The sequence below is a fragment of the Ornithodoros turicata genome, chromosome 1 (genome assembly GCF_037126465.1).
Source record: "Ornithodoros turicata isolate Travis chromosome 1, ASM3712646v1, whole genome shotgun sequence".
NCBI classification, from domain to species: domain Eukaryota; kingdom Metazoa; phylum Arthropoda; class Arachnida; order Ixodida; family Argasidae; genus Ornithodoros; species Ornithodoros turicata.
Window position 1 is genome coordinate 5217763 of NC_088201.1, and position 17549 is coordinate 5235311.

The window sequence follows — 17549 nt, forward strand, 5'->3', positions numbered from 1 at the left end:
GCTCCCTATAACAAGCGTTGAAACATCAGCAGACTGATTAATGACCCTCACGAAAAATAGTGTATTCAAGGGGACGGTCGCGTCCGTTCCAGTCGATTTCGAAACTAAAGTTAGGGAGTGACTTTTTCGGGTTAAACCCGATTCCGCCCGGTTATTACCCTCCGAACTGACCTCCGACCAATTCGGGTTCAACCCGATTTCTCCACGAATTCCAGTCACTATGAAATCCTCAAGTGACGTTTCCACTGAAGACGAACAAAGGTCGCCACGTGTAACACATGTAAGAATGGGTCACTTAAGTTCCCAGCAATACACCCACGTGTGTCAACACTGTCTATGCCTTCGGGGATTACCGCTGAAAGATCACGATGCCGAAAAAAAAAAAAAGAGGGAGAGATTAGGAAAGGACTAGACAAGAGGAGAAACAAAAACACTCGATAACGCCCGAAGGCACAATTATCGCCCGATTTCTTCCTGAATTACAGATTTAAAAATAGCGCCCGATTTTTACCCCCCGAATCTGAGAAAGGCATTTAACCCGAACAAGTCACTCCCTAACTATAGTGTCATTTTATTCCTCGTAGAACACTGACCCCAGTATCGAAAATCCCGCGCGAAATAGTGGCATAGTTTGACTGTTATTCCATGGAATACATGACAAGGGCAGACGACGGATGTTGAGAGTATGCCGGAATTCCCTCTCTGGAAAAAAACGAGAAAACGTCACTCCCTAAGAACCAATGAGGGCGCGACCTTGAGAAAAGCAATGCCGCGGCCGCCCGGACGTCTCACAGAGTTACAGGGCGCCAGGACGGCGCGCCTTTCTCCTCCGAGCGCCACCCTCTCACTCCTCCGCTTAGGGAGTGACGTCACGCCGACGTCACGCCTCTGCAGCTGCGGAAGCACAATGATAATTAAACTTCTGAGCACTTCTTCGGACGAAAAAAATTAGCGAAACAGATCTGTATTGTCAACTGTATAGGATGGGACAAGCGCAATGATTGCCCATATCACATCTCAAAAACAGTACTCCCCTCGCCCCTGACGTCATCTCGCCGCCACACTGTAGGTCCCTCGAAGTTATGTTCCCGCATTAGTTCGCTGCTATATGCTTTTTGAGTGACTATTAACTTCGAAAACATAGAAATTGCTTGGATATATGCTACAAATCACACAGCACAATAACTTTGAAACACCAAATATACGGTGGGTGCTATATGGGTAGCGGCTTGGATGGGACCTACAATATGGCGGTCGATGCAGCACATCTGCCTGCAAGCGACAGTGGCGGTCTCCTGCGGATGACGTCATGTGAATAAACCCTATAGAGCAGGTTACCGCAGCTTTGTCTCCGTCCCAAGCGGACACTAGAACGCCGATTTCAAGAAATATGGGCGTTTCGTCCTAGTTGGGACTCATCGGCGACGCTACATATTGCAAGTAGATTTAGGAAACATCTGTCCAGGGGCAGTACTGCAAGAAATACTGTACCGTGACCGTTTGGCAAGTAGATTTTAGAAGGAAAAAATAATCTTCCCGGGAACACGACCATTTCATAGGCCGCGCATTCAAAGACACGGCCCACCCGCGGGCGGACCGCGTTATCCAGGGGCCCTTCTCCGGTCCAGTGAACCCTCGTTATTATGACCATGGTCGTTCCCGAAAATTTTGGTCATAATGCGGAACTGTCATATTAACGGGGGGATTTGCAGAGGTTTCACTGCATTCTTCCCCAGGAGCAGAGTTCGAGGTAACTCGTTACTGCAACTAAGTTCCTTTTTCAGGTAACTTTGCCAAAGTAACTTAAGTTCCAAGTTACTTTTAACTCGCTTTTCACTCACGTCCACATATTTTCTTACTTTTACCGGTTCCTTCGTGGCATTTTTTCATAAAACGTGATATTCAATCAATGACAGTATTTTATTCGGGAAGTAAAAACCGCTGCCATTGAAATCAAGCTGAACCATTGTGCGCCCACAGGGAGTAAGATGCAAAGCGTTCGAATAGACCTCTACCAGGGAAACGTCATCATGACATCGGTAGACAGACTGAAACAAATCGGAAGGAAAGGGCTGGGTTCCACGAATGGGCTCTTGTTCGCTGCCTTCCATTGAAAGAAAAGTAGGACCGAGGGTCGCGTCCCTTTAAGGGTCCATATCGTAATCTCCTCAAGACCGTGGCTTTCGGGCGCGCCCTTGTTCACCTCTAGCTCCGAGCGTAGATCAATCCTACCAAATTTGTGGCGCTGTCGAACACTATGACGTTATTCGTTTACAAACAGGGACAGGTCTATTGTTGGACATAAACGAAAACGATCAAAGCATGTTGCACGCTTCCGCAAGCAACTCAAGGTCTAACCCAACTGCTCACGCGCGCTGCACCTGCGTAATGCTATTTTGTGTCCGAAGTAACTTGGAAGTAACTCGTTCTTTTTTTAAGTAACTCAGTAACTGCGAGTTACATTTCAGGCTGAAGAACTTCGTTATTAACTTAGTTACATTTTTCACACGGTAACTTAACTCGTAACGACTTCTTTTTGACGCGTAACTTCTCAATCTATGCCCAGGAGTATGGTCGTAACGGGCGTATGTCAGATTATCGGGGGTCATATTAACGAGGGTTCACTGCATATGAAAGACCGACTCCCCTTTGGCTACCTCCACCGCGTATACGCGGGTCTGAAGGGAAACCAGAGCATGTTTCGGCCGATGCGGAGCATAGTAGTATCGTTCCATAGGTGGTTTCCGGATGTGACCGTCCCTTTAAGCAGCCTTTGCCGTGCCAAGAAATGAACTTCACCACATAGCACGCTCCTAGCCAACCATCATCTCGAATGACAATGTTCCCGCCCCTGATTTGTTGAAAACGAGAGGCGGAGCCTATTCTGTGCCGTGCATAATAGGCACAAAATGAACTCCGCCTCCCGTTTTCAACAAACCTACACTCTTAAAAATGAACTTCACCGCATAGCACGCTCCTAGCCAACCATAATCTCGAATGATATCGTTATCTGCCCGGATTTGTTGAAAACGGGAGGCGTACGCCTTTTCTGTGACAAATATGAACAGCATAAGTGTCACAGAAAAGGCGTACGCCTCCCGTTTTCAACAAATCAGGGCAGATAACGATATCATTCGAGATTATGGTTGGCTACGAGCGTGCTATGCGGTGAAGTTCATTTTTAAGAGTGTAGGGCGAGAACGTTGTCATTCGGGATGATAGTTGGATAGGAGCGTGCTATGTGGTGAAGTTCTGTTTTAAGAGTGTGAGTTGTGTTCAATTCTTGGATCGCGATCCCTGGACCTATTCATCACTCAGCTACCGAGTCCGTGTCAGCGCCTCGAAGCAACTGTGGCTAAGAGCGCCGTACAGACATGTACACATGCAGAGAGGACAGCAGGAAAGAGTCGGGGACGAGGGTGGTTAGTATGCGTCCTTGACCGACTTCATGGGGAACTGTGCCGATACTCGTCTGGAAAGTCTGCTGGAAAACCCCAGACAGCACAGTCGACGCGGGGATTCGAACCCGCGTAACCTCTTAGTCTCGGCGTTGAAAGCGGTCATCCTATCCCCTGTGCCACGCGGGAGAACGTGCATGTGTTCGCAGAAAAGAAAAAAAAAAGAATATCAAGCTAACCCTCTTTCCCAACTTTTCGTATCTTCACAGGTGGTCCTGCTAATCGTCGTGTCGACGGCTGGAGTTGCGACTCCGTCCGACTTTACCGAACAAGCAACTCAAGGTTTCCTTGGAATGCTCTTTGCACCATTTGGCTCTCAGTCCAGCGGTTCGGCCACTGCCTTCAAGGCTCCTAAGAAGGCACCTCCAGACACCGGAGAGACTCCTACAAGATGGATTCCACCACCTTCCCCGTACAGGGCCTCCTCATCTCCGTACCGGTCAGAGTCCAACCACCGACACGAACCCTACTATCGGTCAGAGTCGTCGTACGGATCAGAGCGTTACCGACCGGAATCTCCATTTCGACCCCCAGAGTCCCCATACCGGCCCCCTGCCAGTAAATCTCGATCCGGTCCATGGGCTGCCGAAGAACATTGGGTACCACCCCCAAAACACTGGGAGCCCCCACCGACGCACTGGGAACCTCCGCCGGCTCCAGCCCCCAAACCAAAACACGGAGCCTTCAGCATAAAGATCCGACCTGCTGCGCCACCGGAGGACGATCACCACCACCATCACCATTATGACGACGGCCATCACAAAATCCAGAAGAAGCCTCACTACAAGACCGTGGATGCGAAGATACGACTGCCGCCCGTCAAGTTTAGACTTCACGTTAGTCCGAAGATTCGGATCGTAAGTGGCACGAAGGATCCACTGGAGCGCCCGCCTCCGCCTGAGCCTGAAGAGCACTTCCCGTGGGAGAAGCCGAAGCACGAGAGCAAGCACACGTGGCCACCTCCGGGATGGGAGAAGCACCACTCAGGTTGGGTGCCACCACCAGGATGGGAGAAGCACCACTCAGGCTGGGTGCCACCACCAGGATGGGAAAAGCATGGATCGGGTTGGGCTCCTCCACCGGGATGGGAAAAGCATGGATCTGGGTGGGCTCCACCACCAGGATGGGAGAAACATGGATCCGGTTGGACTCCTCCACCGGGATGGGAGAAGCATGGGTCAAGATGGGCCCCGCCACCGGAGAAGCACGGGTCAAGATGGACCCCTCCACCGGAGAAGCACGGATCAGGATGGGCACCTCCACCGGGATGGGAGAAACATGGACCCGGATGGGTTCCTCCACCGGGATGGGAGAAGCACGGTTGGGAAAAACACGGTTCTGCATGGCGGAAGCGACCGAGTGGACGGCCGAGTGGATGGGAAAGCCATAGCGGTTGGGACAGACATGCCAGTGGCAGCGGATGGAAGGACCATCCGAGTGGGTGGGAGAAACATCACCATCACCACAGCGGATGGGAGAAACCGCCTCCGAGTAGCCCATGGGAAAGTCCCCCCAGTGGCTGGGAGAAGCACGCCAGTGGTTGGGAGAAGGACCCGTGGCATAAGGCCAACGGCCCTTGGCCAGATCATCAGCACTACAAGCCACACCATCGTTATTACCCACCGGACTACCCGCGCTATGACCCGCAGTTTCGCGTCAAAGTCCATTCCCACATCGTGACCGATCCCCCGCCGACGACGACAACGACGACTACAGAGGCCCCGACTCCTGCTAACGTTCGCTCCGAAGAAAAGGTCGAAGAACGCTCTGACCCGGCCGAGACCACAACTACGACTACAGAGGCCACCACCACGACGACAACTACAGAAGCAACCACCACGACGACAACTACCGAAGCAACCACAACTACCTCGACCGAAGAAGTCACTACTCCAACTGCCACGACGACAACGGCAATAACAACACCTACTACTACTCCAACTACCACGACGACAACGGCAATAACAACACCTACTACTACTCCCACTACCACTACTGCAGCTGCTGCTACTACTACTACTACTACTACTACTACTACTACTACTACCGCGAGCCCTGAGATCGAGGACCCCGTTAGAGGTCTTGAACGAGAGTCTCCTCGCACCGAAGCTCCTGTGGCGGTGTCTACGCGAGAAAGTCTTCCAGAATCGGCACGACCTGAAAGACAGTCTCTGCCACCACCCGAAAAGCGTGAAGTCACTGTACCTGTCACCACATCCCATGGTACTAGCACAGATTACGAAGCAGTCACCACAACATCGACGAGAGCCTACACAGAACCAACCACAACGCCTCGTACACCACCCAGTGCTACTTCCACGGACTACGAAGCAGTCACCACAACACCGATGACAGTCTACACAGAACCTACCACAACGCTGCCTACGACAGTGTCCGCTGGTACTGCCACAGTGATCACGATGGATTACGTGACTATACCCACTACACCAATGTCGTCAGTCGACACGACAAGTGCAACAGAAACTTCTCAAACTTCCACAATGGTGCCAACGGAGACAACATCAGACATCACGGCTGTTCCTACAACAGCTATGGCAGAAACAACTAGCCAGGGACTAGAACGGGAAGAAAAAAGGACCACGACGACTTCAATTCCAACTGCGCACTCGTCAACGGAGCTCGAGCTGAACAATGAAGTTCCCGAGAACAAGCCAAATTCAGAGCCAAAACTGGCGAAGCCTGCCAAGTTCGAGGAACTGGTCGCTGACGTGACCAGCCCCGAAGAAATATCAACGATGGCGGTGAACGCATGACTAGTGTCGATGTTGGTGGGGGATGGAGAAATAGGCCACTGGAATAGGGCGCTCGGCTCTGTAGCACGAGCAGCCAACCACATTAGAAACTATTACTGATGAAGCTGTGAGACATGGAGCAGGGCGACATGCAAAGAAATACTTTGTAGAACATTTTCATTATGGCCATACCCTTCCACGGGAAGTGAATCAGTATCCCCAATACACAGAAGGGATTAGGTTGTGTTTTCTTTATTCAACTCGCGACTCGGAGTGCCCGCATCGAGAAGGGAGTCGTTGGGAGTCGACGACTCTCGCGCATCTCTGGTGTTGAATTTTTTCGAATTTTAGAACGAGAGTCACTGCCACTTGCTCGAGTCCAATAGACGAACACAACCTTTGCATATCGCTCTGCCCCGACGAGTTAAAGGAGCACGGAAGGACTCGAAAACCGAGGACCTCAACCGTCAGCCTCCGCGAGGAAGGCTGACCTTCCCCACCCCATATAGCAAGCAAGCATGTCTGCTACCCAATAAGTCAGGCGCCCGCGCCTTCTTTTTTCGTAATTGCATTTTATAATTGGATTTTGCGCTGCCCGTCCCACGTCATGACTAGACGTTCGCTCTAGCAGACGATTCTCGACAGCCAACAAAAAGGTGCTCCGCTTCCCTGACGTGCCAGGAGTAGACTTTGCGAGACCGCCGCGCGCGTTCATGTAAACGAATTTTCTCGGGATTTTCGCACTTCCCAAAGGAAACAGTTTGCGTGACGGCTCCTCAAGGTAGTATGTCCATATCAGCCTGAAAAAAAGGATGAAAAAAGAAGAAAAAAAGAACAGGAAGAAAGACATGATTGAAGTGGCTTCCGTGCTCCTTAACGACCCACAGCAAAAATGTGCCTGTTTCTCACGAGACAATATATACCCCGCCAACATCGAACATGAGTATTTCAAGTATTTTTGCTTACGAGGATCTCCTCATATTCGTCGAGGTGACGATGTGCCTGAGCTGGTGAAACAGACTGCTGAACTTGCATTTTGTACGTATTACGCTAACACTACGGTTGCTGGTCATTCCTCATGGTGGTGTTCAACGCCTCTTTGTAGCAGGGTATCTGGTTGGGTGCTGCTTCGGAGCGCTGTATACGGGTTGTGGCATTTCTACGAGGGAAATATTTGCCACTTTTCAGAGGGAGCCCCTGTCATGGACATTTTTTTTTTTTAGAAATGGTGAACCCGCTCGCCGTGCACTGCAGGAATGCAGGACTGTGGTGATGGGATATTGATCTTTGTATATTACTGTCGTGGGTGTGCGGAGAGCCGTCTGCGTGTACATATTTGTAATAAAGGTAGCCGTATGGCGTTTTGTACATTGTTCCGGGGTCTGCTGGCTCTTGTTCGAGACGCAAGCTTACAAGTGCTTAGAAGCGAACGCTTCTCGAGGCACGGTGAAGAAACCTTCTCGAAGAACCTGAGCACGTTGCTGCCTCGCACGAGAGACCAAAGATTTTCAATCCCATTCCTAACTTATGCCATTGAAATCCCCGAGTCTCACATTGTATTCTTCCAAAACATTGTTCCTCTATGGGACGGGTTCCTCTATGGGGAGTATCACAAAATTAATTTCTAGTCTTGACAAGTATGACGTCATAGTGTGTAGATCTTCCACCCGTCTGGCAACACTCCTCATCCAAGGTCGATTTCTAAAGTCTATCAGAGCGGATACAAGCCCTTGCTTTGCAAAGATCCCCACACGTAGTCGCGACCCTAATGCCTATACCGACCGGTATATCTACTACATTTACTACTACAGATCTATCTACTATTTCTACCACAATTCTAAATCGAGTTTCTCCCAGTCCTGGGTTCTGTCATCCCTGCTTCACAGGCCTGCGCCGTCCCTGGGCGGTCCCTTGTGCTTCACACTCAGGCTTTGCGAGACGCCATTTGTTGGGCTCATAGTCGCCACCAGTCGGCAACGCTGGTTTCTTTTGACCAGAACAAAGCTTTTGACAGAGTGAACCACGAGTACATGTACCGGGTGTTGGGAGCTGTCGGTTTTGATCGTGCGGTGGTGTCTTGGATAAGAGCTCTCTATGCTGAGGCCTTTGCCTCCATTGGAGTCAATCGGGGAATGTCTGGTACCTTTTCCATCAAATCGGGGGTGCGAGAGGGTTGTCCCTTATCTCCTGCTTTGTATGTCATGGTCTTTAGCCCGCTCTCGGAAGCTCTCGCAACCTCGCTTCGTACTCGTATGCTACAGCTGCCGGGTTCCGTGGCCCTTCCGTTGTTTGCATACGCAGATGACATATCCTTAATCCTTAGCAGTGAGGACGCGATAGGTCAAGTGTTATTCATCCTGGACGCCTACAGTAGAGCATCGAACGCGCGGATAAACAGGGATAAGAGTGCAGTGCTCTTTATCAATTCAGTTCCCTCCTGTGCGTCTCCATTCGGGATACCTGTTAAAACTGAATTACGCATACTGGGATACTATTTCAATAGTCGGGGAATCACAGTATCATCGTGGATGCGCATTCACCAGAGTAGCATTCCTGTACTCCTGAAGGGTAGAGTATCACCCCCTGGCGATGAAGCTCCCCCAATCATTATCGTAAAATAAAGTTGTTTTTCATCCGTTAAAGGGATACTTCGGAACGATCGGTGAAAAATTTGCTGCACATCTTAGTTGGTGCATAACATCCACAGTATACCTGCCATCAACTTTGTTTCTTCCTCGTGTGTCGAATTATGCCTCAAATAAACGAGTAATCAAACCGAGACAGGAATGTGGAGAGGAGTCTAAAAAAAAACTTCCCCTTCCGAAGGCCTACGCGTTGCGTCACCCTGCATGGAGCGGACAAGTACTATACCACGCCGGTCGTAGCCGATGCGCTACATTCCCGGAGCAAAACAAATGGAGGAAGAATCGGGATCAGATCAGTCAGACACAGATAGAAAGAAACAAGGGTCATCTGCTTTCATGAGAGTCAGGAAACAGCGCAGGAATGTGACGACTAATGCACGGTGACGTCGGTCGAGCAGAGAAAGGAAGAAAAAGTACTTCCATCGACGTTCGGTGGGAGCCAGAATTTTTCAAATTTCGAAATTCGTTTTTATGATTATACCTTCGTTTTCGAGTGAGATATTTCACCACTGTGTTCAGTTCGTGTAAATGATCGTGGGGAATACCGCGAGCTTGAAATCCATTTGGTTCCGAAGTTGGTTGGCAGAAGTCCGTGGTTGATTGTGTTGATTTGTTTGCGGCATAATAACGCACACCGTCGACGCTGCATGTCTAGCAGCCACATACTACTTCGACGCACAGGCGCACTCGTCGAACATTTATAAAACACTCTGAATGGCTTATATAATGGACGAGTGGACTTCCTACTTCCTCTTGTCAAGATCCTACAGTTGGCAATACAAAAAAAGATGGTAGGGTAGGGAAAGTAGTGAAAAGCATGCGCCACATTGGTGGTGGAGCATGTGATCTGATTGTGAAGACCAGGTCTGGTGCTGAGAAGCTTAAGTCCCTGGGGTCGCTCTCAGTGAAGGGCAACGTGATCGAGTTGGTCTCGTTGGAGTCCAACTTGGTCACAGTTTCAGTTATATCGGTGCCAGATGGCATCCCTGATGTAGCTGTGGAGGCCGTTCTTACTGAGTACGGTCCTGTCACCAAAGTAGCCCGCGAGACCTTCCCTCAGAAGGAGCTAGAGGGTATTGAAACGGGCAACCGGCGCGCTCTTATGGAAATGCGGACCCCAGTTCCGAACTTCATAAGTGTGCGTGGTAAGCGTTTGACCGTCAGCTATGACGGTATCAAACGAGTTTGTATGCGGTGTGGCGGAGAGGGCCACTTCAAAAAAGACTGCGTGGTCCCAGTGTGTGCTCGCTGTGGTGACTTTGGGCACGAGAGGTGTGACCAGTGGCGTATCTAGGGTGTGGCAGGTGTGGACTGGTGCCATGGGCGCCAGGTGAACAGGGGCGCCATTATGTGGTCTAGTGTGAATGTGCCAGGTCGGGCACTCAACCTGGCACATTCATACATGATCTGAAGCACCCGCTATTAGAGAGGTTGTAGTGTGAAACCTAGTGCGGACCACACGAAAACGCATCCCCAAGGACATCGTGTTAACCATGTTGCCATGGGCGCAGGTAGCTCTAGATACGCCACTGGGTGTGACGCTTCGTGTAAGCGCTGTGGCGGGGATCATGCTTTGTCCGAATGTTTGGCCACAACTTGGGCGTCCCGTGTTTCTGGTAGCGGTGTGCTATCAATTGCTCCCGATGGAGCGCCTCCCGTGCAGGCGCTCGCGAACGAGAGTGCCACGGCTGAGGTGGGAGTGCGTTCAGTGCGAGTGCCTCACGATACCGTTAGTGTGGCGGAAGAGCCTTTCGCTGTTAGTGCTGGCAGCGATAATGGTAGTGGAGACGTAGTTAGTGGTGACAGAGCAGATACCGATGACACCGTTGCAGGTGTCTCTGCTGTTAGCGCCGTTACAAGTTCTGCTTGTGCTGTTAGTGTTGCAGCCGTAGCAGTCAGTGGCGGTGCTCTTGATGCAACAGATGCTTCTCCAGTTGAGCGCACGGGTGCTGTCGTTGGTGGCGTTGTGGCAGGGTGTAACTCCCAGATTACCGAGGCTATCGGTGAGGACGATGACAGTGTTGCGTCCTCAGACTCCGAGCGCTTGGTAATTGATGAGGACCCCAAGATAGTGCACGTGGGTGATAGGGATTTTCCGGCCTCTGTCGCTAAACGTATGCGTGTGGCCTCGGACGGCTCCGAAGTGCATGATGACTCTCAAATGGACGATGAGTCCTAGTGTTCAACTCGCTGCATTTCCTTCCCTTTTAATGTCTCTGTTCAGTCTTGCAACCTTAAACGTCCGGGGGTTTAGCAGGGAGGCCAAGCAGGTGGAGGTTGTCGATTGGGCAGAGTTGGCGGGTGCGGACATTATCCTTCTTCAAGAGACTGGTTGTCTTTCCGGGCGTGCGATCAAGCCCCTTGAAGATTCACATGGGCTCAGAGCTTTTTTCAGTCCTGGCTCGCCACACAGAGCAGGCGTGGGTATTCTAGTGTTGCCGTCATTCCGGGGTACCGTCCGGTGGTTCGACACAGACACCGAAGGTAGGGTTGTGGCGGTGGAGTTAGAGTACGACAGTTGTGCTTTTCGGATTGTTAATGTTTACGTCCCTACCCGTCGCAGTGAGCGCTCCGATTTCTTTCGCACAATTGATCCTTTTTTCTATGGTAACCAAAATCTACTCTTTGCGAGCGACTTCAACTGCACGATAGACCGACAGCACGGCAGACAAGCGAATAGAGAACTTGAGCGCTTAGTAAATTCTGTTGGTTTCATTGATGCTTGGTCGCACGTCAACGGGAATGCCTATGAATTCACCTGGGTTGATTCCCGGGGTCGCCACAGCCGATTGGACAGATTTTACGTCTCGCCAGGGCTGTCGGGTTTCATCACCCGCTGTATGACGCGACCTGCTGGGGATCTCACGGATCATGTTGGTGTTCTATTATCTTTATCTGGCCTGTTAAATTTTCGCTCTGGCTCCAGTTTTTGGCGCCTGAACGTGTCTTTGCTCAACGACCCCGAAATTAAAAACGACGTAAAAAATTGGCTCGCGGATGTTTGTTCCGCGCCCGATTTCGGGCCTAGTCACTGGGAGGCTCTAAAGCTGGATGCAGCACACCGTTTTTGGGCACTGGGGCAGACAGCGCGCGCGTGAACACCGGCAGTGTAGAGATGCACTCAGGCAGGTGTTAGCTGCGCTTCGCCACCCTGACTCACGCCGTCCTGAATATGCGTCCGATATCGAGGACGTGCGGAGGCGCCTAGCCTCTCTGCGAATGCAGCCCTGGCGCAAATTTGTTGCGCAACGCAATGGTGCGCTGGTGCCGGGAGACTTATTGCTCCCGTGTGTTCCGCAAGCGCCATGTGGCAGAAAATCCGGACTTCGGAATTACTGAGCTCCGGTCAGCTGACGGCTCAATTCTGACTGATCCCGGTGACATTCAGGAAGCAATGCGTGAGCATTGCGCGGCCCTTTATCGGGAGTCACCTCACGACGAGCCTGTTGTCAGCCGAGAGTGCCCACTGCAGGCGAAACAAATGGAGCTTGTTGACTCAGGGCCGCTCACGCAAAATGAAGTTTTTACGTCTGTCTCCTCAATGGCGAGCGGAAAGTGCCCTGGCATTGATGGCCTCCCAGTTGAGTTTTACAAGCGCTTCTGGAGTGTGGTTGGTTCTTGTATGACTCCGGTTTTTAACATCTGCTTATCCCAGGGGTTGCTATGCCCTAGCAAGCAGAATGGTGGTGTTGTTCTTCTGTGCAAAGACAAGTCTCGAAAACTGGACCCGGATGCTTATCGTCCGATTACTTTACTGACGAGCGATTATAAGATCTTAGCTAAAACTCTTCTATTGCGCGTTTCACCTCTGTTGGAGAAGGTGTTACATCCTTGCCAAGCATGTTCCGTCCCCGGCAGGTCCTCAGACCTTCATAGAATCGCTCTTCGTGCCATCCACTGGATTAACAGTGGTCATGCCCCTGCTGTGCTGGCGTCATTCGATCAGTCCAAGGCATTCGATCGCGTGCGACACGCATACCTGTTCTCTCGGCTGAGGGCATATGGGTTCGCCGTTGCTTGGACCAGGTATGTGGAAACGTTGTATAGGGGCGCTAGAAGCGTTGTCTCTGTCGCTGGCGGACTGTCGTCCCCCTTTGATGTGACTTGTGGGGTCCGTCAAGGATGTCCCCTCTCTCCCGCCTTGTACACCATTGCCATCAACCCTCTACTCGAGAGACTGTGCTCGCTTCCTGTTACATTGCCACTGCCCAATGGATGCCCCCCACCTGTTTTTGCGTTCGCGGATGACATCTCTGTGATCGTTTCTCGCGAGTGTTCCCTAGGGCCCGTTTTGAAGGCGTTTGAGGACTACGGAGTCGTTTCAGGGGCAAGACTGAATAGGTCAAAAAGTGCAGCACTGTTTTTGAACCACCAGCCTTCCTGCGGAGCTCCTTTCTGTGTTCCAGTGAGGCCAGAAGTCAACATTCTTGGCGTGACTTTTGATTGCACTGGAATATCTACCGTAAATTGGCCACGAGTGTTTAATCGTTGCAGAGCTGTCCTGCGGCAGCTTAAGTTTGTTGATTTGCCCATCACGTTTCGTGCTCATCTGCTACCGGCCTGGTACTACAGTCACTTGTGGTTTTTAGGAGTCGTTGCCACGCCGCCACCACTAATCCGTACTGCCATCACGAGGCACGCGTTCCGTTTCGTCTGGGGCGGTTCGGTGGAGTGGGTCGCGAGGTCCCGCTTGCACCGTACACACGTGACCAGGGCGGCTTAGCCTTGCCGGTGGTGCTCGACAAGTGCCTTGCACTTCAGTCGCGCGTTTATTTCGAGGCATTGCACACTCCCGAACACCCAGCGTGCGCATTAGTGCAGTACTCTCTGAGATGTGCTACCAGGTGGTTCGTTGAGAGCCCTAGGTTTCGGCCTAGGTCCGAAGTCCTGCCTCATCAATACAGTGCTTGTGTTGATGTTGTACGGCGTTTGCGACTCCAGCTTCCGGACGCTGACCTCCAGTTATGGGCTGTCAGCGATTTTTATACAGCCATCCGGGAGTTGGAGTCTGGTCCCCCAGTTCCTTCGGTGCCGTCGAAGCTGTCTTGGCGTCGAATCACTGCGGGCTGGCTAGATGCACGCCGCTCCAGTCTTCAGTGGAAGTTGGCCCACGACGTTCTTCCTCTTCGCGAGCGACTACACCGTTTTCACATCTCTCGCTCTGACGGTTGCCCGTCTTGCGGGATGTGTGAAACCGCAGAGCACTGTTTCCGGCGTTGTCGTGTTCCTCTTTTGCTGTTGCGCAGAGTAACCCAGATATTTCAGCTGTCGACTGTCGCCTGGGCCACCGTACAGTTCCTGGAACCGTTGCCTGTTCCGCGCGTTCAGCGTAAACAATTGGCTTTATTAATTACCGAGATCAACTTTCAAATTTGGATCCGTCGTTGCCGGCTGGCTTTCGGTGGTCCAGACTTCGGAGACGCAGCTATATTTCAGGCTGTCAGGGCAGGGCTTCGTAGCCACATTGTCCGTGAGCAAGCACTGTATGGTCTTGTGGAGTGCTCTGGCCGCTGGCTGACGTCTACTCGTCTTTTCCGCCACGTTCAGGGTGAGTGGCAAATCGTGTTCTAGCCAGCTCGCTAGGACCGTACTGCACTCTGCGGCGGCTCTCCCGTGTTTGGATTGTTCGCTCGGTATGGTCAGTACGAAAAGCAAACTCTCCTAGAGAGTGCTGTTATCTAGCTTGTAGGACTGTAACGTAAAGTTAGTGTCTGTCCAAAGGGGACTACCTCCATAGGTAGCTCTCCTGCTTGATGACAATACACATGTCGGCCTTTCCATGAGGCCATGAGGCAATACAAGGCAGAGTATAGTGTCTATTGTTGAATTCCAATGGCAGAGTCGAAGCGAGTCGGCAATGTAGCGGCTTGAACAGGCATAGAGCAAGTGATCCGAATCTGCGACTGGAACACTTGGGCCCAACTTGGAGTTTAGCCCTGGCCAATCTTCCTTGGTGGATGGCGGCCAGAGACGGAGGAAGAAGAAGAAGAAGAAGGTACACATGTTCCACTGTAACGACATGTTTTGCAACATCAAAGTCCTTCTAATCTCCTAACGTTGCCATTGTAATGTCTGACTTATCGCTTCCTTCATGAAACAAAATCGCCAACGTACGACACGAAAGACTAGTCACGGCGAAGACGCGTTGCGAGGTGGCCATGTTGGCGAAGCAGAGACAGGAAATAGGACGCACAAGCGACACGTGACACGTCACATAGAGTTCCGGTTGAATCTCCGTATTTTGGCGGAGCAGTCTGGGCTGCTCCCTGGAGCAACCTTGGCTCGAACGCCGCTCCAAAGCTGCCATTGGAAGACTCCAGAGCTGTTCCCAATCTGCCGTGAGGCCGACAACGGCAAGTCCTTTCACCATCGGCGGAGCAACAGAACGTGCTCCGGAGGCGCTCCCAATCTGCCATTGGAATTCAACATGTGCTTTGCAAAGATCCCACACGTAGTCGCGACCCTAATGCCTATACCAACCGGTATATCTACTACATTTACTACTACAGATCTATCTACTATTTCTACTACAATTCTAAATCGAGTTTCTCCAGTCCTGGGTTCTGTCATCCCTGCTTCGCAGGCCTGTGCCGTCCCTCTGCGGTCCCTTGTGCTTCACACTCAGGCTTTGCGAGACGCCATTTATTGGGCTCATAGTCGCCACCAGTCGGCAACGCTGGTTTCTTTTGACCAGAACAAAGCTTTTGACAGAGTGAACCACGAGTACATGTACCGGGTGTTGGGAGCTGTCGGTTTCGATCGTGCGGTGGTGTCTTGGATAACGGCTCTCTATGCTAAGGCCTTTGCCTCCAATGGAGTCAATCGGGGAATGTCTGGTACCTTTTCCATCAAATCGGGGGTGCGACAGGGTTGTCCCTTATCTCCTGCTTTGTATGCCATGGTCTTTAGCCCGCTCTCGGAAGCTCTCGCAACCTCGCTTCGTACGCGTATGCTACAGCTGCCGGCAGTGGCGTCGGAACTATTTTTCCAGTGGGGGAGAGAAAAAAAGTGCTACCATAAACATCATCATCACCATCACTTATTTTCCTCCTTCATCCTTATTTTCATCCTTATTTGCCTTGAGGGCTCATGCTGGTGTTATACAGTCAAACTCCTTTATAGCGAACACCTTCTTAACGAAAATACCACTACAGCAAATTTTTTTGCGGTCCCGCTGGAGCCCTATAGGTCCAATAATGGACATCCTTTTGAACGAAAATATCTTTACTGCGGATCTTTTTTTTTTTTTTGCTGTCCCCTGAGTTTCGTTGTAAAGGAGTTTGACTGTACAGGGCTGCTACACAAACTGTAAACGTGCTCCAGGCAAACGACATCTGCATATTTGTACAGTAGATCTAAAATAGCATTGCAGAAGTATTGTAATTAAATAGCGCTTGGTGGTGGGCTAGTTGGTATGAGCACGTGTCAAAGGACCGTGGTATGAGTTCACTGCGTCCGGCTTTTTTTACTTCTGCGCAGTGCCTAGACCTCTATGACAAGTAATGTGTAAGGAACTTCGGGGACTTGTCCCCGGGAATCGTCGTCGCGGCATGAACGCGTGCCGCGACTGGAAGTGAATATCGTCTGATCCGCAAGCCTTCTGCGAAGAAACCAGACTTTCCCGGGGCGGTCTGGAGCTCAGCAAGAATGTGTCCCTTTGACACCCAGCTCTTTGACTGAGTGTCACGCTGTCGTTATCAGTCCAGGGCGACTCAATAAGAAAAGCCGGGTAAATGACAACAGCGGGTAGTTTGAGACATCAGTGCGGTAGAAAGTGAGGAGCCAGCAATCAGGTTAACAGCTAGAATATTTTACTATGACAAGTGAACATATACATAATATGAAGACAACAAACAAGCTGCGATACATATCTCTTGCCAGAGGTGTGGGCTTCTCCGATGTCTATGGCGTTTGATAATCATGTAACGCTGCTGCAGGTGACAACTTGATGGCGCTCCCTCGACGTTGACGTTGCCGACAGGTGAACACAACACCGGTGCGACGTTTCGTCTCAGTCAATCGCACTTGTCGTACTACAGGTCTTACACGCCAGCTCGAAGTGGGCACCCTGGCCACAACCGACTGAAATCTGTGGCTGCGCCTCGCAAACCGCCCCTATAACAACCTTCAACCGGGCGGTATCTTTGTATCCTTATTTCCCCCAGATGTCTTGTGTCTTGCGTGCCTTTCGCGATTCCCGTTTGCGCCTCTGTCCCCCCACCCCACCCCGTGGATTGAGGCTGGTAATGCTCGCGCCTCCCGGTACACACTTTCAAACTGAGTATTGCACTTCGAAACCTCGACAGTGCACGTCGTACCAAAACCTTGCGATAGTCAACTCCAGAACCCTGTGAACCTGACACCTTTGGTAGGTAGCTCTTCTCAAACGGTCTCCGCACAGTGACAGTGGTAGGCTCTCTGTTTATTGATCTCTAAATTTATGGCCGCCGAAAGAACACATGCACGGCCCTTTCCGTTAGACCGTAGAAGAATACGACGCTGGGCTGACACTGGGGGAGCCATGCTCCCCCATTCGTAAATGTGGGGGAGCCGTCGCTCTCCCTGCTCCCCCTGTTCCGGCGCCCCTGCGCGATAGGTCAAGTGTTATCCATCCAGGACGCCTACAGTAGAGCATCGAACGCGCGGATAAACAGGGATAAGAGTGCGGCGCTCTTTATCAATTCTGTTCCCTC

The 17549-nt window shown here is 51.3% G+C and overlaps 1 protein-coding gene across 1 annotated transcript; it reads left to right on the plus strand.

Moving 5' to 3' along the window:
* The first annotated feature begins 3680 nt into the window (after window positions 1–3680).
* Window positions 3681–7586, plus strand: LOC135396806 (uncharacterized). The gene has a single exon (XM_064627998.1). The coding sequence runs from the start codon at window positions 3752–3754 to the stop codon at window positions 6230–6232; it is 2481 nt and encodes an 826-aa protein (XP_064484068.1). The 5' UTR covers window positions 3681–3751; the 3' UTR covers window positions 6233–7586.
* The last annotated feature ends 9963 nt before the right edge of the window (window positions 7587–17549 follow it).

Coding starts and splice junctions, on each gene's coding strand:
- LOC135396806 (XM_064627998.1), top strand. CDS start 3,752: ATGCTCTTTGCACCATTTGGCTCTCAGTCCAGCGGTTCGGCCACTGCC.